This window comes from Phyllobates terribilis, unplaced genomic scaffold, assembly GCF_046119375.1.
Source record: "Phyllobates terribilis strain yellow unplaced genomic scaffold, ASM4611937v1 Scaffold_3__8_contigs__length_932513732, whole genome shotgun sequence".
Taxonomy (NCBI): Eukaryota; Metazoa; Chordata; class Amphibia; order Anura; family Dendrobatidae; genus Phyllobates; species Phyllobates terribilis.
The window spans coordinates 760,086,780-760,113,663 of NW_027362763.1; the positions used below are offsets into that span (position 1 = coordinate 760,086,780).

Consider the following 26,884-nt stretch of genomic DNA (forward strand, 5'->3'; position numbering starts at 1 on the left):
TCCCCATTGACACTTCCCTCTCAGCTGCCTCTAAGCTTCTATCCCTCACTTCCTCCTTTGGTCTTACTCAGTGGTCTTCCACACCCACCCACAAAGATGGCCACACACTGGACCTAATCTTCACCCGCCTCTGTTCCCTGTCTAACCTCTCTAACTCACCTCTCCCTCTTTCTGACCACAACCTACTCACATTCTCTTCTCTCTCCTCCCCGGGGCAACAATCCCCACTCCACAAACTTGCATACCCTCGCAGAAATCTCAAACACCTTGACCTACACTCACTCTCTGAATCCCTCCTCCCTCTTACAGATATTAGTTCCTTACATGATGCAGATGTTGCTGCCACTTTATACAACACCACAACCGCTGCAGCTCTCGGAATGTGTGAGGGGGGCGACCGAATCAAGGCTCGCACAATCAACAGACAACCCTGGCACACCAGCCTAACTAAAGAACTGCGACGGGCCTCCAGGGTTGCTGAGCGTAGATGGAAAAGGTCCCACTCCCATGAGCACTTCATCACATTCAAACAGTCCCTCACTACCTTCAAGTCCACACTCACTGCAGCAAAACAAACAAATATACTTCACATCTCTCATATCCTCCCTGTCCCACAACCCCAAACAACTATTCAACACCTTCAATTCTCTCCTCCGTCCCCCAGTGCCTCCTCCCTCTCCTCTTATTTCAGCCGAAGACTTTGACACAGACAAAGCTTTTGCCTAAAGCCCCCACAGCCCCTCCCCACACCTACTCAACCCTCTTCCTCCAAAACCACCTTCTCCACCATTACAGAAGATCAACTTTCCTCTTTACTCTCCAAATCACACCTCACCACCTGTGAGCTTGACCCAATCCCATCCCACCTCATCCCAAACCTTACTACCATCTTCATCCCAGCCCTAGCCCACCTCTTCAACCTGTCACTAACAACTGGTGTCTTCCCCTCATGCTTCAAACATGCCTCAATCACACCCATCCTCAAAAAGCCCTCCCTTGACCCATCCTCTCTGTGTAGTTATCGCCCCATATCACTTCTCCCCTGTCTCAAAACTACTGGAACAACATGTCCATTCTGAACTGTCCTCCAACCTATCCTCCTGCTCCCTCTTTGACCGCCTACAATCTGGTTTCCGACCGCACCATTCTACTGAAACTGCACTGACTAACGTCACCAACGACCTACTAACCACCAAATCTAAGCGACACTACTCTATCCTCCTCCTCCTAGACCTGTCATCTGCCTTTGACACAGTGGACCATTCCCTCTTACTACAGACTCTCATCTCTCGGCATCACAGACTTGGCCCTATCCTGGATCTCCTCATACCTAACAAACCGGACATTCAGTGTCTCCCACTCACACACCACCTCCTCATCTCACCCCCTATCTGTCGGTATCCCCCAAGGTTCAGTTCTAGGACCGCTGCTCTTCTCCATCTACACCTTCGGCCTGGGACAGCTCAGAGTCTCACGGCTTTCATTATCACCTCTATGCTGATGACACACAGATCTACCTCTCTGGACCCGATACCTCCTCCCTACTAACCAAAATCCCACAATGTCTGTCTGCCATTTCATCCTTCTCTGCTAGATTTCTAAAACTTAACATTGACAAAACAGAATTCATCATCTTTCCGCCATCTCATTCAACCCCCCCAACTGACCTATCTATCAACACCAATGGATGCCCACTCTCCCCAGTCCCTCAAGCTCGCTGCCTTGGGGTAACCCTGGACTCTGAACTCTCCTTCAAAACACATTCAAGCACTTTCCACTTCCTGCCGACTCCAACTCAAAAATATCTCCCGGATCCGCACATTCCTCAACCATGAATCTGCAAAAACACTAGTGCACGCCCTCATCTCCCGCCTTGACTACTGCAACCTCCTGCTCTGTGGCCTCCCCTCCAACACTCTCGCACCCCTCCAATCTATCCTAAACTCTGCTGCTCGACTAATCAACCTGTCCCCCCCGCTATTCCCCGGCCTCTCCTCTCTGTCAATCTCTTCACTGGCTCCCCATTGCTCAGAGACTCCAGTTCAAAACCCTAACCATGGCATACAAAGCCATTCACAACCTGTCTCCTCCATATATCTCTGACCTAGTCTCCCGTTACATACCCGCACGCAACCTCAGATCCTCACAAGATCTCCTTCTCTACTCCCCTCTTATCTCCTCCTCCCACAATCGCATACAAGATTTCTCCCGTGCTTCCCCCCTACTCTGGAACTCTCTACCCCAACGTATCAGACTCTCGCCTACCGTGGAAACCTTCAAAAGAAACCTGAAGACCCACCTCTTCCGACAAGCCTACAACCAGCAGTAACCACCGCTCCACCATACTGCGGCACGACCAGCTCTACCCTCACCCACTGTATCCTCACCCATCCCTTGTAGATTGTGAGCCCTCACGGGCAGGGTCCTCGCTCCTCCTGTACCAGTCGCTGTCACATTGTGTTCAAGATTATTGTAATGGTTCTTGTATTATAGCCCTTTTTCACATGTAAAGCTCATAATATTATTATTATTATTATCATCATTAATAGCCATGGCCAGGTACTGCAGATCCATCCCCTATTCAAGCGTATAGGGTGTGGATCTGCCATACGCAACAAAAGGTAGTTACAGTTTTGATGTAGCTGCTGTGTTCTGGCAGCATCCAAGAACTATGAAAGCTGATCGGCAGGGGTGCACAGGGGGGGGGGGGGGGAGTAGATGTCACATCTCCACAGATCAGATATTGATGGCGTAGCCTAATGATAGCCTATCAATGAAAAAGTAGTGGTGAACCTCTAACTCTAAGTTTCTATGTTTAAAGTTATTTAGCAGTATGAGATTATGATACTGCCATTCAGCTTCCATTTGTTTTTAATAGGTACTCAGCTGCAGTACCCGAGAATGGCCACCACTCAGCGTACGGAGCGGTGACGTTTCAGCTTCATACATTACTTCCATTAGTCCCAGAACCTGGTAAGAAATTATTTGTGGGGGTGCTAGCTGTTGAAACCCCACATACCTGATATATTGTAGTCCTGGACCACAGCTTTAACACCTTAACAGCCATTTTAATTTTGTTATTCCATTTGGCAAATTACTAAAATGACTATGTACTATTAAATGACTTGAAAATTTATGCCATGTTCACACTAGGAATTTCAGTGTTTTTTTCTCTGCAGCAAAACCTGATCTCTTGGCAGGAAAGAAGCTGCATCTAAAACAAAAGGTTTTTGGTGTGTTTTTCAGGATCCCCAAAGTTCAGCTTTGCTTCCACAACTGAAGCATGAACAAAGGTCAGGAATGCAAGACATATGTGAAACCATATTCATCAGAATTACAAATGTAACAGTGGGGGGAGGGGAATTGTTCAGGAATAGTTTGTTTTAAGACATTGGCAGTGCATGGAGTTTGTAGGACACTATTTTCACATTATGGTCTACCATTGAGTTGCTCAGAGATTCTTCAATATCACATCTCCGTGGGCCACAGGTATTGTTCAATCTCACACCTAGGTGAGCCAATGTTTACACTGTACACATCACTAATTTAAACTGTCCTAATCCAAACTGCCATCTCAGGCGACCAAGACAACATGGTAAAATCCCAAAAATTAATGAGTTTCACATACTGCTGTATTTTTTTCCCACTAGAAATGCAGCAAAACCTGATAGCTATGTTCACACTAACATTTTTTTTTTCAGTGTTTTTTCACCACCCATTACTTTCAATGGGTGAAAAACATTGAAAAAAAAAAAAGTGACATGCTCTATTGTGCAAAGAAAACTTGCAATGCACAAAATACTGATGACCAAAAAAAACAATGTTTGTGCATGAGATATCAGAAATCTCAGACTTTGCTGGTACTGTAAGACGCAGCTGAAAATTTGCATAAAAAACACTGAAAATACGCCTAGTGTGAACATAGCCTTAGAGTGAAAAATATATTGTACATACCTTCACATGCAGAACTCTGCTGCTCTTTCAGCAGCGACTGAATGCTGTCCAGCGGTATATAATCCTTGCACAGCTCTTTGCGCCTTTCAGTCTGCGTCATACTCAGAAGCCGCTCTGTCGAGGAGACAACAAGGTTACTTTTTTTTTTTTTTTTTTTTTGCAATGCAAACTTAACAGTAGCAATGAGCACATGAAAAACTTTGGTTGTTGGAAGGATCGACAATAGAAAAATCAGTGTTTCATCAGCAAGTTTCTCGTATGCAAAAGAAAAAAACAATTCAAAGCTTCTACTAATTACAAAGTTAGCATTGAACAAACTAGACTTGTATGAGTGATCAGCGACAAAATTAAGGAGACTGCAGATTTTGATCAAAGACACGGTCTGCAAAACAAAACCACCCCAATTATACAGTCATGGCCAAAAGTTTTGAGACTGACACCAAAATTATATTTTCACATGATCTGCTGGCCTCTGGTTTTTATTAGTGTTTGTCTAATGTTTATATCACATACAGAAATATAATTGCAATCATATTATGAGTACCAATAGGTTATATTGACAGTTAGAATGAGTTAATGCAGCATGTCAATATTTGCAGTGTTGCCCCTTCTTCTTCAAGACCTCTGTAATTCTCCCTGGCATGCTCTCAATCAACTTTTGGACCAAATCCTGACTGATGGCAGTCCATTCTTGCATAATCAATGCTTGCATTTTGCCAGAATTTGTTGGTTTTTGCTTGTCCACCCGTCTCTTGATGATTGACCACAAGTTCTCAATGGGATTAAGATCTGGGGAGTTTCCAGGCCATGGACCCAAAATCTCTATGTTTTGTTCCATGAGCCATTTAGTTATCACCTTTGCTTTATGGCAAGGTGCTCCATCATGCTGGAAAAGGCATTGTTGGGCGCCAAACTGCTCTTGGACGGTTGGGAGAAGTTGCTCTTGGAGGACATTCTGGTACCATTCTTTATTCATGACTGTGTTTTTAGGCAAGACTGTGAGTGAGCCGATTCCCTTGGCTGAGAAGCAACCCCACACATGAATGGTTTCAGGATGCTTTACAGTTGGCATGAGACAAGACTGGTGGTAGCGCTCACCTCTTCTTCTCCGAATAAGCTGTTTTCCAGATGTCCCAAACAATCGAAAAGGGGATTCATCAGAGAAAATGACTTTGCCCCAGTCCTCAGCTGTCCACTCCCTGTACCTTTTGCAGAATATCAGTCGGTCCCTGATGTTTTTCTGGAGAGAAGTGGCTTCTTTGCTGCCCTCCTTGAAACCAGCCCTTGCTCAAAGAGTCTCTGCCTCACAGTGCGTGCAGAAGCACTCACACCAGCCTGCTGCCATTCCTGAGCAAGCTCGGCACTGCTGGTAGTCCGATCCCGCAGCTGAAACAGTTTTAAGATACGGTCCTGGCGCTTGCTGGTCTTTCTTGGGCGCCCTGGAGCCTTTTTGACAACAATGGAAGCTCTCTCCTTGAAGTTCTTGATGATGCGATAGATTATTGACTGAGGTGCAATCTTTGTAGCTGCGATACTCTTCCCTGTTAGGCCATTTTGGTGCAGTGCAATGATGGCTGCACGTGTTTCTTTAGAGATAACCATGGTTAACTGAAGAGAAACAATGATACCAAGAACCAGCCTCCTTTTTAAGTGTCCAGTGATGTCATTCTTACTTAATCATGACTGATTGATCGCCAGCCCTGTCCTCATCAACACCCACACCTGTGTTAATGGATCAATCACTAAAACGATGTTAGCTGCTCCTTTTAAGGCAGGACTGCAATGATGTTAAAATGTGTTTTGGGGGGTTAAAGTTCATTTTCTGGGCAAATATTGATTTTGCAAGTACAGTAATTGCTGTTAAGCTGATCACTCTTTGACATTCAGGAGTATATGCAAATTGCCATTACAAAAAATGAAGCAGTAAACTTTGGAAAAATTACTATTTGTCTCATTCTCAATACTTTTGGCCATGACTGTAGACTAACAGGTACATGTTCTATAGGTGAAAATACACATATAAAAAGGACAGACCTCTACAGAGACTGGAAAGCCATTTAATAAAGACTTTCTCTAACTTGCTGATACTGGCATACTGTGGAGATTTGGATCCTGAAACTTTTTTCACAGAAGTGAATGAGAGCTTAGGATCTGTTCACATCTGCATTGAAGCCGTTGGCAGATTAGAACAAAAATACAAGTGTGATTGAGGACACTGCGGATGACATAGGACGCATCATCCACACAAAGCTGGAAAGGAAGACGGCGATCATAAGAGAGGAGGCGCCGGATCAAGAGCAGAGATGCCCATAAGCAGGGACTGTGCCGTCTGAGTATAATAAAAAGGTCTTTTTTGTGCCTTGCATTGGGGCAATGCCACCATCAAGGCAATACTGCCCCTACTGATGTATGGGGCCGAATGAGCAGAAGCAAAAAGGGGCCCCCCAACCTCTTTTGCTTTTACTCACCAGGCCCCAGGGGATAATAAAGTATCATGCGCCGGCATCGGCATTCTGTGACGTGCTAGTGACAGCGCCTATGCAATTACGTAATTGCGTACGCACCGGCATGTCCACGTGCCACTCGCCTAGATACCTGCAGGCGATCGTATGAGAGGCAAGTATGAAATGCTTTTATTTTTTCATAAAAATGAATGGGTGTGGGAATGGGAGAGGAGAAATGATGAATTGAGGGTGTGGGACAGGGGACAGTGATGATATATGGAGATGGGGGGAGCGCAAATAATGATGAATTGAGGGTGGGGGACAGCAAATGATGAATTGAGGATGGGGGATGGGGGTTTCCAAGTTATTTTTAAGAAAAAAAAAATATGGCTGAGCGATACATAGTGATCCCTTCATGCATTTTAAACATTAATTTACAATAAAACAAATTCTAAACTGAATACTAGATACATTGAGAAACTTCACATATTGGATTGTTTGGCCAATGAAAAGCCAACAGGCAGTTTTGTCTCATTTGTGGCAGATTGTGCTGCAGCCTACACACCAGTGAGGGAATTACAAGTCTTGCTCCTAATTGTAGCCCTATTCATGATGCTCCATGTCCTCATTCCGGATTTGGCAGATTTTCAGGGTTACAGTGGGGTTGATGGGGGACAACAAATTATGCTGTATTGAGGGTGGGGGAGAGCAGTCGATAATGAATAGAGGGTGGGGGTGAGTGAGCGGACATGTCAATGAGTTGAGGCAAAGGGGGGCATGTAAATATAATGAATCAGGGGGAGCGGGAGGCACAGAGTGGGGGACATCGAGGATGCAAGAGTGTGACTGGTAATGAATTGGAGGATAGAGTACAGGTGCCAATTTATTTATTGGGTGGGAAAGTGGCTATTTATAGTTAGTGGGGGGCACACCAGTGGATCGCATAACTAAATATATATTAATGGTGAGTGCAAGTTTGTATTCAGCTGCGTGGTGTAGAATTTTGGGAAAAAGTGGGGAATGTGCTCTGGAAGCACTGATCTAGATAACATCTTCCAGCCAGGACCCATCTCTGAAGGAAATAAGTTAAGATGAATGACTTCAACGAGACTATGTACAGAGCTCATGGGTATAAAATTGCACTTATGGTAATATTATTGTTTTTTTTGTTTGTTTTTTTATTAATGATCAGTATTGTAGTATTTAGTCACTATGTGGTGCCAATATGTGGTCTGGCCATGGTGTGATGGTATTTGTCTCTTGTATGTGGTATTATTGGTTATTTTAAAAAAAGAAATGTATGAAACATATTCCCTTAAAGAAAAATATACCTAAAAAGAGAGTATTGGATATTTTAAAGACCTTGTCTACCTTCTACCTTGTCCTGGTGGCGGGTTAAAAAAAAAAATATCTTTTGGCCAAAACCAAAGTTTTTGGCTGTGTGTGTGATATGGTGTTCAATGGGAACTGTTAATGTGTTATTGGTGAGGACGTGGTGCAGAAGTGGAGTTTTTCCAAGAGTGGGCAGTGGGACTGTGGAAGGATCGAGAGGTAGAAGCAGAGCTCACTATAATGCTGTAATAGAGGACTTAAAAAGGTGTTGGCCGTACTTTATCTGGTGAAAACCCAATGACAGATTCCCTTTAAGGGTGGATGAAGAAATGTCAGTCACAGATTCAGTCTTTATTTTCATCCTCTTCTTCACTTTTTGTCATTTGCAGTTAACATGTGGTAGAAGCTGTAACTGTCAGGAACAATACGGCGAGGAGATACTGAGATACTTTATATTTCTGTGTTAAAAGCAATCTCCCCATGGCTCATATCCCTATTATGTTTGGAGACATAACTGTCTGAACATCCATTTTTTACTTTCTGAACAGTTTGTACACAGCTTACACTCAATGTCTAGAGCACTTTAGAGGATATTACCGTTGATATGTTTTACACAGATAATTTACTTTATTACATAGCACAAAACAGGGTTGATATGAGCAGACCTTGATAACCGCTTCTTAGTTTATTTTTCCCACCAGAAAACTGAATGGCTATACAGGTAGCTTTTTCTATTTTTTTTGTAATGTGTCGAGGGCTTAGAGGAGGATCGGCAAAATCGGTCAACAGAATCATTAGTGGACACCAAAAAATTAGATTCATTATAGAATAAAATGTGTGTCATCTCATAGCTGCTGTAGAATTCATTTCATAGTGCCCTCACATGCAAAGATCCACCAAATTTACTAAGCAACATGCACCTCTTAATACATTTTTCACATCATACTAATAATAATGTGTATGAATCACAATACTTGCTGAATTTGGCCCAAAATGTTTCCATTCAATTGTAGACAAAGATTACCAAAATTATATAACCTTGACCTATACCATGATTAAAGGGAATCTGTCTGCAGGTTTTTGCTATGTAATCTGACAACAGCACAGGGTAAGGACAGAGACCTCGATTCCAGTGAAGTGTCACTTAGTCAGTTTTCTTTGCTGCAGAGCTCAGTTGTTGAGGGGTGTATAATCTAACCACACCACAGCTTTCTGTCTACATTACAGTGCTGCTCACCATTATTGGCACCCCTTCATTTTTTCATAGACCGTACAATATATTCAGAAATAAATGGAAAATGTAACAGTTATATCCTCAGGATTTTTTAATTAGTGGTCCAAAGTAATATAATAATAAAACATTGTTTTTTTTAACTTCCATGTTGAAATTTCAAAGAAGAAACAGAATAAACAGCATGTGCAGCAATAAAGGCACCCCTAATTAATACTTGGTTGCACACCTTCTGAAATTACTGACAGCCTCCTAAATGTTTCTTGTAGCCATCTACAGGTACATCTCACTAAATTAGAATATCAAAAAGTTAATTTCAGTTCTTCATTACAAAAAGTGACTCATTATATAGAGTCATTACAAAACAGTGATCTATTTCAAGTGTTTATTTCTGTTAATGTTGATGATTATGGATTACAGCTAATGAAAACACAAAAGTCATCTCAGTAAATTAGAATACTTCATAACAGCTGGAAAAATGTTTTTAAAATCTGAAATGTTGGCCTACTGAAATGTATGTTCAGTAAATGCACTCAATACTTGGTCTGGGCACCTTTTGAATCAATTACTGCATCAATGCGGCGTGGCATGGAGGCGATCAGCCTGTGGCACTGCTGAGGTGTTATGGAAGCCCAGGTTGCTTTGATAGCAACCTTCAGCTCATCTGCATTGTTGGGTCTGGTGTCTCATCTTCCTCTTGACAATACCCCATAGATTCTCTATGGGTTAAGGTCAGGCAAGTTTGCTGGCCAATCAAATACAGTGATAATGTTTTTAAACCAGGTATTGGTACTTTTGGCAGTGTGGACAGGTGCCAAGTCCTGCTGGAGAATGAAATTTCCATCTCCAAAAAGCTTGTCGGCAGAGGGAAGCATGAAATGATCTAAAATTTCCTGGTAGATGGCTGTACCAACTTTGGTCTTGATAAAACACCGTGGACGTTTCTTCTTCCCGGAAGTATCCCCCCCCCCCACCCCCCTCTTTCCCCACCCCCACCACGGGCACCGGAAACCGAGTTATTGTGCGCGGGAGAGCCGAAAGATGGTGGCGAATATGTACCGGGTGGGCGATTATGTACATTTTGAAAACTCCTCCAGTAACCCGCACCTGATATGCAGAATCGAGGAGCTGAACAAGACTGCAAACGGTAACGTAGAAGCCAGAGTGGTCTGCTTGTTCCGTCGCAGAGACATCTCCAGCAGCCTGAACAGCTTGGCCGACAGCAAGGCAAGGGAATTCGAGGAGGAGTCAAAGCAGCCAACGGTGGGCGAACAACAGAGACACTAGCTGAAACACCGCAAGCTCTTTCTGTCCCGGCAGTTTGAATCCTTGCCGGCCACACACACACACATGTTGGGTCAGTATTTGGAAAAAGAGGATTGCTTCTTTTACTCGCTGGTGTTTGATCCAGTACAGAAGACTCTGCTGGCTGATCAAGGGGAGATACGGGTCGGTTCCAAGTATCAGGCAGAAATTCCTGACCAATTAGAGGGAATCTGATAATCGAAACCAACAGCAGATGAAAATGAAAGTGTGGGATCCAGAGAATCCTCTGACAGACAAATTGACCAATTCCTTGTGGTTGCAAGAGCTGTTGGCACATTCGCAAGAGCCTTGGACTGCAGCAGCTCAATAAGACAGCCGAGCTTATATATGAGCGCAGCTGCTGCTTCTCGTGACATCACTCTGTTTCACACTATGGATACACTACAGAGGAACGGTTATGATCTTGCTTGCGCCATGTCTACTCTTGTCCCTCAAGGAGGTCCTGTCCTATGTCTGGATGTGATGGAGGAGTGGTCTGCATCAGAAGCATGTTATTTGAGGAAGCGGTCGAAAAATACGGAAAGGATTTCAATGATATTCTGCAAGACTTTCTGCCCTGTTAGTCTCTGGCTAGTATTGTCCAGTTCTACTATATGTGGAAAACTACAGACCGATACACCCAGCAGAAATGTCTGAAGGCCGCTGAAGCAGACAGCAAACTAAAACAAGTCTACATCCCAACCTACACCAAACCCAGCCCCAATCAGATTATTTCTGTCAGAGCGAAGCCTGGACTGAATGGAGCCGGATTCCAGAAAGGTCTTACCTGTGAAAGCTGCCACACCACAGTGTCTGCACAGTGGTATGCATGGGGTCCACCCAACATGCAATGTCGCCTTTGTGCTTCTTGCTGGATTTATTGGAAGAAGTATGGAGGACTTAAAACGCCAACCCAACTTGAAGGCGTAACTCGGTATATCGGGGAGGCCCACCCTCGCACCCATCTCTCTCGGCCTGAAGCTCAGAGCTTGTCTCCATACAGCTCCAGTGCAAACCGTGCTAAGCTATTGGCAAAGAACCGGCAGACGTTCCTTCTGCAAACGACCAAATTAACCCGCATCGCACGCCTTATGTGCAGAAATATCTTGCAGTCTAGACGAGCTGCACGGCGACCCTATGCCCCCATCAACTCAAATTCCATTAAAAGCAGAATGTTCCATTCGATTACCGAAAGCAGCTAAAACTCCTCTCAAAATATCGCCCTTGGTGCGTCCACCGTTGGCAGCCATTGTAAAAGAGCTAGTTGCTCAAGCACCGCTGAAACCGAAGACTCCTCAGGGAACAAAAACTCCAATAAACCGTAATCAACTGAGTCAGAGTAGAGTCAGCACTATTGGTGTACTACCTGCCAAAAGAGCGTTTGAAGCAGTATCTGGCGTGGGGGTAGTTCCGCCATTCTCTGACAATGGTTGTTCCTTCTCATCAGGTGTCCGTTCTAGCAATCAACCCAATGTCAAGAGGCAGAAACTCAATCTTGCCGATGCCCCCAATCCTGTCGTTTTTGTGGCTACTAAAGACACAAGATGCTTAAGAAAATCCCTATCACACATGGAGATGCGCCGAGCTGCCCGACGTCCCAATCAGCCTCTGAAGTTGAAGCTACCATTGCCCCCACGACCAGCTGGGCTCCTGCCCTCCCTCACTACACCCCATCCTGCCAGTACAAGTGAACCAATTGTTTTGGAAGACTAAGGGACTAAAAAAAATTAAATAAAAAATTACCATCCGTAGAAAACAACGTCCCCTTCATCCTCCCTAGTCAGTACTGCTCACTCGGTGCTTATCTTACTGGCGAATTCACTTGCGGACAGACCAACCCTGAGTGAAGACCTCCCGTTTTGAAATCCAGCTCCCAAACATCACCCCTCCAACCTAGCAGCGCCGGGGCCTTGTTTTTGCTCTTTCGCCTCCCATCTTTCATTTTACCAAAGTCCTTTTATCTTAATGTATATTTTTTTCCTTCTTCATATAACTCCCTTCTCTAATTGTTGGGCGCACTAATGCTCTTGGCTTGCGTCCCCAATGTATTTTTTTTGGGTTATTTTGTTGTTTTTAGGTTTTGCTTTTTTTGCACAATGAAACAATGAGGTCCACCAGTAAAATAAGAGAAAGAAGTGCAAAAAAAACAAAAAAAAAAAAACACACCGTGGACCTACACCAGCAGATGACATGGCTCCCCAAACCATCACCAAACCATCACTGATTGTGGAAACTTCACACTAGACCTCAAGGAGCTTGGATTGTGTGCCTCTCCACTCTTCCTCCAGACTCTGGGACCTTAGATTTCCAAATGAAAATTGGAACTCTGGGACCTTGTGGAGTGTGTCAATGACTGCCTTCTGGACATTGTCAAGTCAACAGTCTCCCCCATGATTGTGGAGCCTACTGAAACAGACTAAGGGACATTTTAAACGTGTAGGAAGCCTTTGCAGGTGTTTTTTGCTAATTATTTTAAATTTACTGAGAACTTTTGTGTTTTCATTGGCTGTAAGCTATAATCATCAACATTAACAGAAATAAACACTTGAAATAGATCACTGTTTGTAATGACTCTATATAAATATAAGTTTCACTTTTTGTATTGAAGAACTGAAATAAAATTAACTTTTTGATGATATTCTAATTTAGTGAGATGCACCTGTATAAGCTTCTTGCACTTCTCAGCTGGAATTTTCTCTCGCCCTTTGCAGCTTGTTTAAGCTCTTGAATGTTTGCAGGGTTCTTTTTCCCAATGGCAGATTTCAGCTCACCCCAAAGACTTTCAATGGGATTGAGGTCAGAACTCATTGCTGGCCATTTAAAAAAAAAGCAGTCCATTTTTTCTTTTTTCAACCATTGCTGTGCACTTTTGTATGTGTGTTTTGGCTCATTGTCTTGCTGGAGAACCCATGATCTTCGTCTCAAACCAAGTTTTCTTACACTAGTTAGCACATTCCGCTCTAAAATCTCTTTATAATTTTCAGATTCATGATTCCTGTGATATGGTCAAGGCTTCCAGTACCAGAAGCAGCAAGGCAACCCCACAGCATTATAGATCCTCTACCATGCTTAACTGTTGGTAAGGTGTTCTTTTCCTTATAAGCTTCATTGTGCCATCTGTAAAACTGTTGCTTTGCATTGTCAAAAAGCTCTATTTTTGTTTCATCTGTTCACAGAACATTTTACCAGAAGGATTGTGGTTTATCAAGGTACTCTTTGGCAAAGATCAGTCGTTCCTTTTTAGGTCTTTTCTTCAGCAATAGTTTCTTCCTTGGCCTTTGCCCATAAAGCTCTGCTTGGTTTATGGTGCGGCCTATGGTATTTGTTGAAACCATGACCCCAGACTGTTCCAGGTTGGCCTTCAGATGTTTGACATGGTATTTTTTCCCACCATTCACACCAACTTTCGAAGAAATCTCTTATAAATTTTCCTCTTTCCCCCACGTCCAGGGAGGTTCTTGATGGTTCCATGCTTGGCAAACTTCTTAATAACTTTGCACACTGTTGAAACTGGGATACCAAGGTCTTTAGAGATGGCCTTATACCCTTTGGAAGTCTTGTGTTTGCTAATTATAGAAGTTCTGATGTCCTCAGATAGCTCCTTTATCTTCACCATTGTGACAAACGAACAGCCTCTTGCGATTTATCATAGGCACAATCTTCACCGCTTTGACATCATCTAGATCAAGAACATGGAAAAGGCCAGTAGCCATTTGGTGAGCTGCCATTGCATGCTACATATTCACAGACTAACCAGTGGAAAAGCTAAACTTCACTTGCTAGAAATGCAAGTTTGTGTCCCTGTTGGAGGAAAAGTTGAAAAGTCTAGAAAGAGAAAATAGCTACATTGAAAAATTAAGGAAGGTGAGAAATTCTTAGACAGAGCAGAAGTAGCTCTTCAGAATACAGAGAAGAAATTTGTAGTGTACCTGAAGAAACAGAAGAATGGAAGCATGTGACCCAGAGAAGCAGGAGGACCGGGAGAGGCAGTCAGCACCCATACCACTCAGGAACCAGTACCAGGCACTCACACAGGAGAACGATGATCAAAAACATCTAGATAAGACTTTGCCAACAAATGACAACCTTGTAAGCACTTAGTCCTCCTGGATGGAGAAAGAAAAATGTTGTGAAGAAGAAACAGAGTGGTAGTCATGTGGGATTCCTTGTTGAAAGGAACAGAGCCCGCCATCTGTAGACCAGATATAACCTCAAGAGAAATATGCTGTCTTCCAGGTGCAAAAGTCAAAAGATATGTGTGACAGCATATGAGAACTCTTCAGACCAACAGGGGACCACCTGCAAAAACATGTGGTGACAAAATGACACCGCAAGAAAGGACCTGGAAACCACCTGCAGTGACTTTGAAGACATAGGCAAAAAAGTGAAAGAACTGGGAACGCAGGTAGTCCCCTCATCCATCCTCCCAGCGGATGGTCATAGAACAAGGAGGTAGAACAAGATTCCACTGGTAAACAACTGTCTACATCGATGGTGCAGTCAGCAAGGATTTGGATTTCTGGATCACAGAGTGCATTACCTATATGATGGACTACTTGCTAGACATGGGCTTCACCTTACCAAGACTGGAAAACACATTTGGAAGTCGCCTTGCTACACTCATCAGGAGAGCTTTAAAGTAGAACATTGTGGGAAGGGAAGCAAAAGGCCAGGGAAAGCCATACAGCAAACATATACTATTGAGAGCTCTGCTATTAGAAGTGGAAAGGAAGAACAAAGACAAAAAAGTCAGAATAATAAAAATATTGGAGAAAGAAAGGGATCACAAACCAAGATGTTTCTATACAAATGCACAAAGCATGGGCAACAAAGAAGGAGAATTGGAGCTACTAACGCAGGAAAAGATATATGATGTCATTGGCATCAACTTGGTGGGACGATACACATGATTGGAATACAAGGCTAGAAGGATACGACTTATTTGCAAGAAACACTTAATAAAAGGGGAGAAGGTGTCACATTGTACATTTGAAGCTTCAATCTCTGTGGAGATAAACGCTTTTCTGAGACTGGGAGTTCTGTGGAAACTGTTTGTGTAAAAAATACAAGGAGAGAACAACGGAAAGGACACCATTATAGGCGTTTACTAAAGGTCACCTGGTCAAGCTTAAGATCTGGATGAACTCTTTATGCATCAGATAGCCAAGTTATCAAGAAATATGACTTCGTGATCATGGGAAATTTCAACTATCCAGACATTTGTTGGGAATTTCTCTCAGGCAAAAGTAATAGGTCCAGCAAATTCTTATCCTCTCTTGCTGACAACTTTCTCTTCCAAAAAGTAGAAGAGAGAACAAGGGGATCAGCTACCTTTGGATACAATCCTCAAACAGAGAGGAAATGGTTGAGGAGGTAAAGGTGGCTGGGACCCTAGGAGGCAGCAATCATGCAATCATAGAATTTTGGATAACTAGGGGAGGAAGAACTGTGAAGAGTCAGACTTCAAGGTTGGATTTCAGAAAGGCAGATTTTAAAGGGACTCAGAAAGAGGATAGGAGGGATTTAATGGCTGGATGTCCATAAGGACAGATGTCCAGGAAGGATGGGAAATTTTGAAAAATTAGATTCTGAAAGCACAATCGTTAACAATCCCTAAAAGAGGAAAGAATAGGAAGCATTTAAGGAAACCAGGATGGATGAACACAGAATTAAAAACACAAGCTAAAAAAGGAAGAAAGAAATGTATATCAAATGGAAAAAGGGAGGCATATCTAAAGAAGAATGCTGCTGTCTGCAGAACCGGTAGGGCACACCTCAGATTAGCTAAAGCTGACCATGAATTAAGGCTTGCAAGAGATGTCAAAAGCAATAAGAAAGGATTTTGGGGGTATGTCAAAAGTAAAAGTCAAAGATGTGTAAGGTGGCTAATGGTTGCGAAGTCGACAGGAGGTATGTAACAGAGCATTTTCTCTGGTGCACGCATGCACTAAGAGGACTAATTGTTGCACCTGGGAGCCGGTTTGCTAGGAGAGAATGGGCGGGTCCAGCAACCCACATGCCTCACCTCTGGGTGTGGATAACAGCCTATAAAAGGGAGGCTGTTTGGCACATGGTCTGTGTCTTTGGAGGGAGAAGGCCTCCTGTGTATGTTTTGTCTCCAGACCAAGCCAGGACACTGGACGCTACACCAGCCTGTGTTATCACAGTGCAGGCCATCCAGAGACTTTCATAAAAATGACTGTTAAATTTGTTTTGCCTGCACTAAAGGCTGTTTTGTTTGCATTTTCTTTTTGAACAGTTTATGAGGCTAATAAACCATTATGGACATTTAAAGGAACATGCCTCCTGTTTGCCTCAAACCGCACCTGAGTGACTAAACCCCTACAGATGCTATAGGATTTTTAAAAGGATGAAAATAGTAAAAAATAAGGCAGAGAAGACTGAACTTTTAAATTCTTATTTTGCTTCTGTGTTCTCTAAGAAAGAAAGAGTAACATCAGCCGATCATCACTGTACTATTGAAGTTATAGAAGAATCCACACTATCTATAAACAAAGATAGTGAGGGAATACTTACCTAACAAATAAATTCAATTCTCCAGGTCTAGATGAATTACATCCTAGGGTACTGTAGGAAATTATTGAACCATTGTCCATAATCTTTGAAAATTCTTAGAGAACAGGAGAAGTCCCAGAAGACTGGAGAAGAGCGAATATTGTCCCCATCTTCAAAAAGGGTTGGACAAAGGACCCAGGGGACTATAGGCTTGTGAGCTTTACTCGTAAGCCAGGAAAGATTTTTTAACAAATTATTAAAGAACATGTATGAAAGTACATTTATGAGAATGAAGAGCCAGCAGGGGTTTGTAACCAATAAGCATTTCATACCATGCTTATTGAAAAAATGACCAACTATGGAATGGACAAGGCAACTGTTAGGTGGATTCATAACTGGCTTAGTGATCGGGCCCAAAGAGTGGTCATAAATGGTTGAACATGCAGTTGGAAGAATGTCTCAAGTGGGGTAACACAAGACTCTATCCCGGGCCCTGTGTTGTTCAATATATTTATCAATGATTTAGATAAAGGAATTGATGATAAACTGATTCAATTAAATTTGCTGATGACACAAAGCTAGGAGGGATAGCTAATACTAGAGAAGAGAGCGAGAGGATTCAAAAAGATCTAAACTAGCTGGAACTGTGGGCAGCAACTAACAGAATGGTCTTTAACAAGGAAAAATGCAAAGTCCTACATCTGGGCAAGAAAAATGAAAAAGCTTATACAGAATGGGAGAAATAGGGCTAAGCAACCGCACATGTGAAAAAGACTTTGGTATACTAATAGATCACAGACTGAGCACGAGTCAATAGTGTGATGCAGCAGCAAAAAAGGCAAACAATTCTGGGTTGCATTAACAGAATACATACAGCCGAGATCACGTGAAGTAATTATCCCCCTCTACTCCTCTTTGGTCAGACCTCATCTGGAATACTGTGTCCAGTTCTGGGCACCACATCTTAAAAAAACCCATGAAGAAACTGGAGCAAGTTCAAAGAGCGACCAAAATGGTGGCCGGTCTGCAAACAGTGTCCTAAGAGCAACGGTTAGAGGATTTGGGAATGTTTAGCTTGCATAAGAGAAGACACAGAGGAGACTTAAAAGCTGTCTACAAATATCTCAAGGGCTGTCACACTGTAGAGCACAAATAAAGACTAGAAGCAAACGGATGAAACTGAATGGAAGAAGATACAGATTAGATATTAGAAAAAACTTGACAGTGAGGGTGATCAATGAGTGGAACAGGCTGCCATGAGAGGTGGTGAGTAGTGTTGAGCATTCTGATATTGAAATATCGGGTATCGGAATTCCGATCCTTTTAGAATATCGTATACCGGAATCGGAAGTTCCCATAATGCAATGAGCCAGTTTCATTTTATTCAGCCAATGAGGATCCTAAAAGTGTGGGCACATCCTGTTAGGCATGTAGGCATGTAAACTAATGGCATGGCTGTGATTGACTGCTGAAATGATGTCATGATGCACTATAAAAGCCGCCGCCGCCGCCATTTTGAGCTCACTCTGCTGTGAATTCAGTTAGGGATAGGACGCTGTTGTTCTGAGGGACAGTTTTAGCTACCCATTTACTCTATTCTGCTTTACCCAAGCTACTTTTAAATCGCTGTGCCTTGCAGCGCTAGTGCACAGTTCTCACCGCTGTCTGCAAGGTCTGTGTGTGTGTGAGTGCAGCTCACCCTGTAGTGTGTGTTTCAGCCACTTCTGGTTGTAGTGCGCTCAGCGTGCGTCACTGCCTCATACATTGTCCTTTTTTGCCAATTCATAATTTTTCCTGATATATCCTATTAGTGTGGTGGTTCCATCCGTATTCAGCTACATTGGTTCCAAACACACTATATAGGAGTAGATAGAGGAGCCTTTCTGCAGCATTGTGCCCTGCAGCTTTTTTGTAGCCTCATCTATTGCATTGTAGGTTACCTTCCTGCATTGTAATAGCTACAAAAAGTTTGTGATACTATCCGTATTACATCTTTGGGCACATCCAGTGTCTTTGTGACAAAAAAAAACCTAAATAAAGTTCACCAAACACTCCACTTTACAGTTGTGTAGGCCACATTAGCTCATATTAAAGTCTAGTCCACACTTTATAAAATTAGTGTTTCTTATACCTGTTAGCAGCTGTTCAGGAATAAGCACACTAAGCCCTTAGTACTTTTCTGCCTATCTTTATCAGTCTACCAAGATGAAGAAGGCAGGGAGTAAGGCATGTGGTCGTGGGCGTGGAGTTTCTGCAGGGAGAGGACGTGAGGATTCTGTGCCTGCAGGGAGAGGACGTGGGGATTCTGTGCCAGCGCAGCTTTGTAGGAGCTAGCCGTACCCCACTGCTGCGGGAGGACCAAATTGAAGCCGTTGTCGGATGGATGGCAGCTAAAGCATCGACTTCAATTAGTTCCAGATCCTCTCAGGTCCTGAGCACTGAAGAGCACCCATCTGTCTCTTCACCACCTGCCAAATTGCCCAGGCAGTCAGAGAGCCCTGGACAGGAGCCATCTCTACTTCTGTTCTCTGAATCTCTTGGCTTGGAAAGAGGGGGCCAGCCAAGTAGAATTCGAGAATTTGAAGAGGTAGTATGCAGTGATGCGCAACCGTTTTGTCTCTCTGAATCTGAAGAGGCGGGTGAGCCAGTTCCTATGGTCAGCAGCACACCTCAGTACGCATCTGATGAGGAGACTCAGGTGCCACTTTCTGGTGCGTACTGTGCTGTCGAGACTACCCAGGAGAAGCAGTTGTTTGAAGAGGGTGGTGTAGATGATGAGGTCCTTGACCCATCATGGCGTGAGGGACAGGAAGGTGGTGGGAGCAGCTCTGAGGAAGAGATTCCCCAAGCAGCCCAAAAAGGAGGGAGAGGGAGGGGGCAGACTTGGTTGCCTGTAGCCTCCACTTCGGCACCCATTAGGAGCATGGCTCTTCCAAAATCCAAAGCGGGCGCTCCCAAGACTCGCAGTGCCTGGTCCTTTTTTGACACAGTTGCAGATGACATTTGCTTTGTCAAATGCAAGCTGTGTAATCAGAAGGTGAAAAGAGGGAAAAGTGTCAGCAACCTCAATACCACAAATATGTGGAAACATGTGCGGACCAAGCACGTGGTGGAGTTACACAAACACACTGAAGACCTAGGCCAACCTACAGCGCCACCTACCACCTCTTCAGCTCGTGTTGTAGCCTCTTCCTCCAGCTCACACACAGCTGGTTCGGCTTCCTCACAGGATCGCCATGGAAGAATCTCTGGCACTGTTGTACAGAGACACAGTGCAATTCCACCCACAGCACCACTTTCCCTGTCATCCTCACACTCCCAAGCCAGTCTACAGCCATCATTAGCACAGGCATGGGAGAAAAGGCGCCCATACTCGGCAAACCACCCCCGAGCACAGGCTCTGAATGCTGGCATTGCTAAACTACTGGCCCTTGAAATGCTATCATTCAGGCTGGTGGAGACCGACAACTTCCGAAACTTTATGGCATTGGCAGTCCCACAATACAGCGTGCCCAGCCGCTTTTATTTCAGCAGGCAAGCCGTCCCTGCCCTGCAACAGCATGTGGAGGGAAAATTAAACATGCGCTACAAAATGCCGTCCGTAGCAAGGTCCACCTGACCACCGATGCGTGGACCAGTAAGCATGGACAGGGACGATACCTTTCCCTCACTGCCCATTGGGTAAATGTTGTGGAGCCGGGTACAGATCTTGAGAGTGGCGCTGTACGTGTTCTGCCAACTCCAAGGATTGCAGGAATCCAGTCTGTACACATTGACTCCTCCTCATACTCCAGTTCCTCTGAATCAGCGCTGCAGGAGCAGTCACGGTCTACCTCCACATCGACTCGTGAACGGTTGATTACCTGTTATGATGACCGATATGAGCACAGCCGTGGCCAAACGTCAACAGGCCGTATTAAAATTAATTTCTTTGGGGAAATCAAAGCTACACAGCGCAGGAGCTCTGGAATGCCAAGCAGCAGAGCGACATGTGGTTTGTGCCAGAGAATCTCCAGCCAGGCATGGTAGTGTGTGACAATGGCCGAAATCTGGTGGCAGCTCTGGGCTTAGGCAACCTCACTCACATCCCATGTCTGGCACATGTGCTCAACTTGGTCGTGCAGAGTTTTTTGAGGGACTATCCGGATCTTGATGCACAAGGTCCGCATAGAGTGCGCTCACTTGCGGCGTTCTAGCAACGCAAGACCGCGCATTGCAGCTCCGATTACACCTTCTGGAATATCGCATCATATGTGACCTACCCACCAGGTGGAATTCAACGTTACATATGTTGGAGAGGTTGTGTGAGTAGCAGGCAGCAGTAATGGAGTACCAGCTGCAGCAGGCGCAAACAAGTAGCAGTGCGCGCCGTTCACACTTCACCACCACTGAGTAGGCCTCTATGAAGGACATTTGCCATGTTTTGCATGCCTTCGATTATTCCACGCGGATGGCGAGTGCAGATGATGCACTAGTCAGCATGACTATCCCCCTTATCTGCCTGCTTAAAAAAACACTGCAAGCACTGAGGGAGGAGGTTTTGGAAGAGGTGGAGGATGAGGAATCACAAATGCCATCTGCTTCTGTACAGTCTGCGAAACGTGGTTCCTCACAAAGGTCTAGGCAGGGGACACTTTGTGAAGAGGATGAGGAGGAGTCAATGGATGAGGAAGACATCTGTCCAGAGGAGGGAGGTACACAATGATCTAGTAGTCCGTATCTAGAGCGAGGGTGGGGTGATGCAGAGCAGGCAGAGATCACGCATCAAGCAGGGGACAGTGTTTCTTGGCCAGTTGGCAGTCTGCAGCACATGGTTGATTTCATGCGGCGGTCGTTTCTCAGGCACTGCAGCATCGCCCACATTCTCAACATGGCTGATTATTGGGTGTCCACCCTCCTAGATCCTCGCTACCGGGACAACTTACAAAGCCTCATAACACCGTTGAACCGGGAGCGTAAAATGCGGGAGTACCAAGACGCACTGGTGCATTCCATCATGTTCTCCATTCCAACCGAGAGCAGTGCTGCTAGTGCTTTACAAAGCAGCTCAGAGCGTCGAGGCAGTGGAGGAAGCTCTGCACAAAGAGGGAGCAGAAGCAGCGCCTCAGCACAAGGCAAGACCAGTATGGCCCAAATGTGGCAAAGTTTTGTGTCCCCGCCGCCACAAATGTCTATACCATCACAGACTGCTCCAGTCAGCAGGAGGCAACGTTTCCGTCAGATGCTGACAGACTACATGTCTTGCCCCCTCAGTGTACTCCCAGACGGCTCTTCCCCTTCAAGTTTTGGGTCTGTAAGCTGGATACATGGCCAAAGCTTAGCCAGTATGCATTGGAGGTGCTGGCTTGCCCTGCTGCTAGTGTATTATCGGAACGCATCTTTAGTGCCTCAGGTGGTGTACTAACAGACCGTCGCATGTGACTATCCTCCGATAACGTTGACCGGCTTACTTTTCTCAAAATGAACAAGCCCTGGATCTCGCATGAATTTGCCAGTCCTCTTCCAGAATAAATAATTGGTTGGCAACAGTATCCAGGTCTCCTGTTGTGTTCATGTTTCTACCACCTGAACTGTAATCCCTGAGCTCCAACACCGCCAGTTGGCGCTCAGAAGTGCTGTCTGCACAGTCAACACTTGCTGCCGTGTTATTGGGGTTCAGTAACGACAGCTGTTCCCCCTGCAGTGTGGACGGCAATTTCTCCTGCTCTGTCCACATCCACTGTACTACTAATTTAAAACTTGCTCCAATTATACCTCTGGCTCCTCTGTTTTTAGTATTTACCCTGGGCTCCAACACCGCCAGTTGGCGCTCAGAAGTGCCGTCTGCACAGTCAACACTTGCTGCCGTGTTATTGGGGTTCAGCAACATCAGCTGTTCCCCTGCTGTGTGTACGGCAATTTCTCCTGCTCTGTCCACATTCACACTACTAGTCTACTACTGATTTTAAAGTTGCTCCAATTAGGCCTCTGGCTCCACTCTGTTTTTAGTATTTACCCTGGGTTCCAGCACCGCTAGCTGTGTCCCAGCAGTGTTTTTGGCACGGGTACTCCCTCCTGCCCAGCCTGGTTCCAGCACGCCAGCTGTTTCCGGGTAGTGTCAACGTCACTTTGCCTCCAATGCGTTGTCCTGTCGTGTTGCGGTCGGGTTAGCCGACTCTCTGGTGCCTGCAGTTTAGGTGACTCCTATGTGGGCTGCGGGATCTGGCAATGAAGGCTGGTTCCATAGTGCCAATAGGACAAGCACCCCCTGTAGGACTGTGGGTTTCGGTAACTGCGGCTGGCTCGCGGCCTTGAAACTTTTTTTTTCATGGGTACCTTCGGCTACCCATCTGAGTTCCAGTACCCTCGGCTTAGGTGCCTCCTTCTCGGTATTCAAGTTCCACCAACATCTGCTGGTCCTTGGTAGTGCTTTCTGGCACAGGTACCTCCTGCTTAGTAACCGGGTTCCAGTACCGTCAGCTGGTTCTCAGCAGTTCCTCAGCCTTCTTGTACCTTGTGCTACATTTCCAAGTTCAAGCTTTTTGAAATGGTTCTTGGTAATCACTCTGGATCTCTGTCACCCCAGGCCTGGATGCCACAAATATTAAAGGCTGTGTCTGAGAGCAGGAGGGAGGCTCCCTGGTTAGGGACAATTAGCATACAGCACCTCCTGTCCCAGGCCAGTAGGGGGAGCTGGCTGCCCCTATAAAACCTGGAACTGGGGGCAGGGTTAGAGAGAACTGGACGACCTAGCTCAGGACTGAGACTAGTCCCAGAGAAGGAGGGACAGTTCAGCTGTAGCTGAGGAGTCCGTGAGGCAGAGGAGAGACTGCAAGCCAGGGACAGAGGCGACGAGAGCCGGTCCTGGCTGAGAGAAGTACACAACCGGACATTGGGGTCCGAGGCTGTCAGGGTTGCAAGCCCAGCAGCAGAGAACCAACCCGCGAGGGATTTCAGGTCCCTTGGCCTAAGAAGCCTGCAGGCCCCGCCACACAGAGGGACCAGTATAGCAAGAAGAAAGCAAAAAGGTACAGAAGGCCTGAGTCGCAAGTCATACAGGCGAGAAGTGCACGGCCAGCTCAGGGACGTGGGCTATTACACTACGAAGAGGGGGATAGCCAGAAAGAGCATAGAGAGAACGGTAGGCCTACACACTCACCCTGACCAGTGGGGCTTGCCCGAATGCTCTCAGATACCCAGGCCCATTCCTAACCGGTACTCCTGTTGGGTCAGTAATAACATCTGCATTAAAGACCCAGAGCTGTTTGAAACTGGCGCCGAACTTTTACTACTGTGGTCGGCACTATCACCCCCAGCATCCATCTACTCTGCCCTGAGGCTTCACTCTTCCCGTGGGGAGTTATCCTATCCCTGTGCTGCACACCAACACAAGCCTCAGCGGTCTGCCTTGCAGCGGCGGTCATCCCTGACCGCAATCCACGGGTGGCGTAGTCGGACATTCAAAACACTGATAAATAGACTGCCACAATTTGGTCTGACCACCCTGAGCCACGGGATCGGGTTGCCACTACTACTCCCAGCATCGTACAGAAGCCCGGTTCCAGGGGGCGAGTCAGATCTCCCTGACGAGGACCCTGAAGAACACCCCGAAGAAGACGAGGACCCCGAAGACCACCCCGAAGAAGATGACCAAGAGGACAAAGAACAAGAAGACAACCACCAAGATACAGAAGAACAAGAGACAGAAAACCAAGAAGCAGAAGTACAAGAAGCTGCAGAACAAAAAGAGGAAGAACATTAAGCATAAGACTAAAAATTAGAGCAAAAGATATTATCTAAATTATAAGCAGAAGACGACTAAGCAGTGTATGGGGGTGAGTCCGTTCCTCCTCGTGGTGCTCCTGGAAAAGACCTGCTGCTGCAGGCCAAACTGAACGCGGACAAATCCTGCTGTAAATCTTTTGTGACGGGCAGAACGAAAGGTGTAATGTTCAAACTTTTATAGATAACTACAGGAATGCCTGTCACAAATAAGAATATGGTGAAGAAGAAGAATATGAAGAAGTAGAATATGAAGAAGAATAATAGTTGAATAAGAAGAATATGAAGAATGTAAAAAAAAAAAAGAAAATGAATAATACGAAGAAGGTGAAGAAGAAGATGAAGAAGAAGTTGATGAAAAAGATGCTGATGCTGAGGATGATGAAGGAGAAAGTGTGGGAGAAGTAAAAAAAGAAGGTGAAGATCATGGAAGTAGTGAAACAAATATCTGACAAAATATAAAAATACTTAACATAGTCAATATTTCCGTAACTCAGAACGTCTTAAAAAAAATATTAATTCCTGCTATTCCATTTGATTGGGCTAAACTTCTATGCTTTTATTGTCTCCCCCACCTCCCCCAATACATTCTACATTATTCTTCGTTGTTTTCCTTCATGTAGAATTAACCTACAAGGAAAGAAAGGGTTTATTTTCATTCCGATATTTTTGTCCTATTGACTTGCATTGGTTTCTGGTATCGGAATCGGCGATATCCGATATTTTTTGGGTATCGGTCCGATACAATCCGATCCGATATTTCTCGATATCGGAAGGTATCGCTCAACACTAGTGGTGAGGTCTCCTTCAATGGAAGTCTTCAGAGGCTGGACAGACATCTGTCTGAGATGGTTTAGTGAATCCTGAATTTAACCTGAAAGTCCCTTCCAACTCTAACATTCTATGATCATGTAAAGGGTGCCAATACCAGTGTCACAGCAAGGTTTAGTTTTTTTTTTTTTTTTTACACACACTATAGATGCAGCATTTTAAAGCATCTAAGTTGGTCACACAATATAAATCCATGCCAGTTGCATGGATTTATATTGTGTGACAAAGTTGTCAAGCACTTTTCCACGTGATGCTCAAAATCGCTTGGAAAAGCGCTCGAAAAAAAAACAGGCGAAAACGCATGTAAAAATGCTTCTCCCTGGCAGAAAAAAAAACGCATTTAAATCTGCATGCATTTTTTCTGCCAGGGAGAGGCAAAAAAGCTCTGCATCAAATCTGCATCGAGGGCACATACCCTTATTCCACATTAAGTACCTAAACTTCATGGGTGCCAATAACTATGACCAGGACTGTATATAGTGGCAGAGATGCTAATCAGTGCTGGGGGCATGGTTGGACTAGGGGGCACAAGGCCAGGAATCCTGCAGGATATCCTGTAGTAATCCTGCTGATTAAACGCTGATTGTATTGAAACCGCAAAACACAGCCCATAAAGTGACATCCCAGAGTCCCTGTTCTAGATTATGCTTCTGAGAGATCAAATTTCAGAAACCTGCTGACCGATTCCCTTTAACCCCTTTACAGTCCAAGGAGTACCAATACGTATCTGCGTCCTTGGCTTTAAGAGCCAGGTACGTATTAGTACGTCCTGTTGATTTTGCCCACACACAGGCTGTGTGGGTGCGATCGCTGCTGGGTGTCAGCTGATTGTCAAAGCTGACACCCAGTGCTATGTGCTGAGAGCGGTCCCGCACTGCTCCCGGCACATTAACCCCCGCAATGCTGCGATCGAAGTCGATCGCAGCATTGCAGAGGTAAGCGCTGCATACTCACCTCTTCCCCGCCGTCCGAGGCCGGGTTACGTGGTTGTCATGGTGACCCAGATGTCACCATGACAACATCCGGTTCACCAGACAGCAGGAAGATACTTTAGTCATGCGCAGTGCATGACCAAATTATCTTCTGCATCTGCAGCGCTGACAGCCTGTATATCACAGGGATGGTGCTCCATCCCTATGCTATACAGGCGATCAGAATGTAAAAAGTGAAAGTCCCATAGTGGGACAAAGTATAAAGTCCAAAAAGTGTTTTAAAAAAAAAAAAAAATAATAGTAAAATTATATATATATATATATATATATATATATATATATATATATATATATATATATATATATATATATATATATATATATATATATATATATATATATATATATATATATATATATATATATATATATATATATATTCCAACCAAAAATAAAAATATAATGTACCCATCAAGAAATATTATTATGGTAAAAAAAACAAAAAAGTATAGATATTTGGTATCGCCGCGTCCGGAACGACCTGACCTATAAAACTGTCTCACTAGTTAACCCCTTTA

General features: G+C 44.6%; 1 protein-coding gene and 1 pseudogene across 3 annotated transcripts in view; one reads left to right on the forward strand and one right to left on the reverse strand.

Moving 5' to 3' along the window:
* Positions 1–26,884, reverse strand: part of MACROD2 (mono-ADP ribosylhydrolase 2) — a 2,798,553-nt gene that overhangs the window by 2,743,735 nt on the left and 27,934 nt on the right. For all 3 annotated transcript variants that reach the window (XM_073672205.1, XM_073672203.1, XM_073672204.1), the window contains exon 2: positions 3,955–4,068. In XM_073672205.1, the coding sequence (XP_073528306.1) occupies positions 3,955–4,068 (114 nt within the window). The remainder of the gene's footprint in view (positions 1–3,954; positions 4,069–26,884) is intronic.
* LOC141258324 (metastasis-associated protein MTA2 pseudogene) lies at positions 9,981–11,995 on the forward strand (annotated as a pseudogene).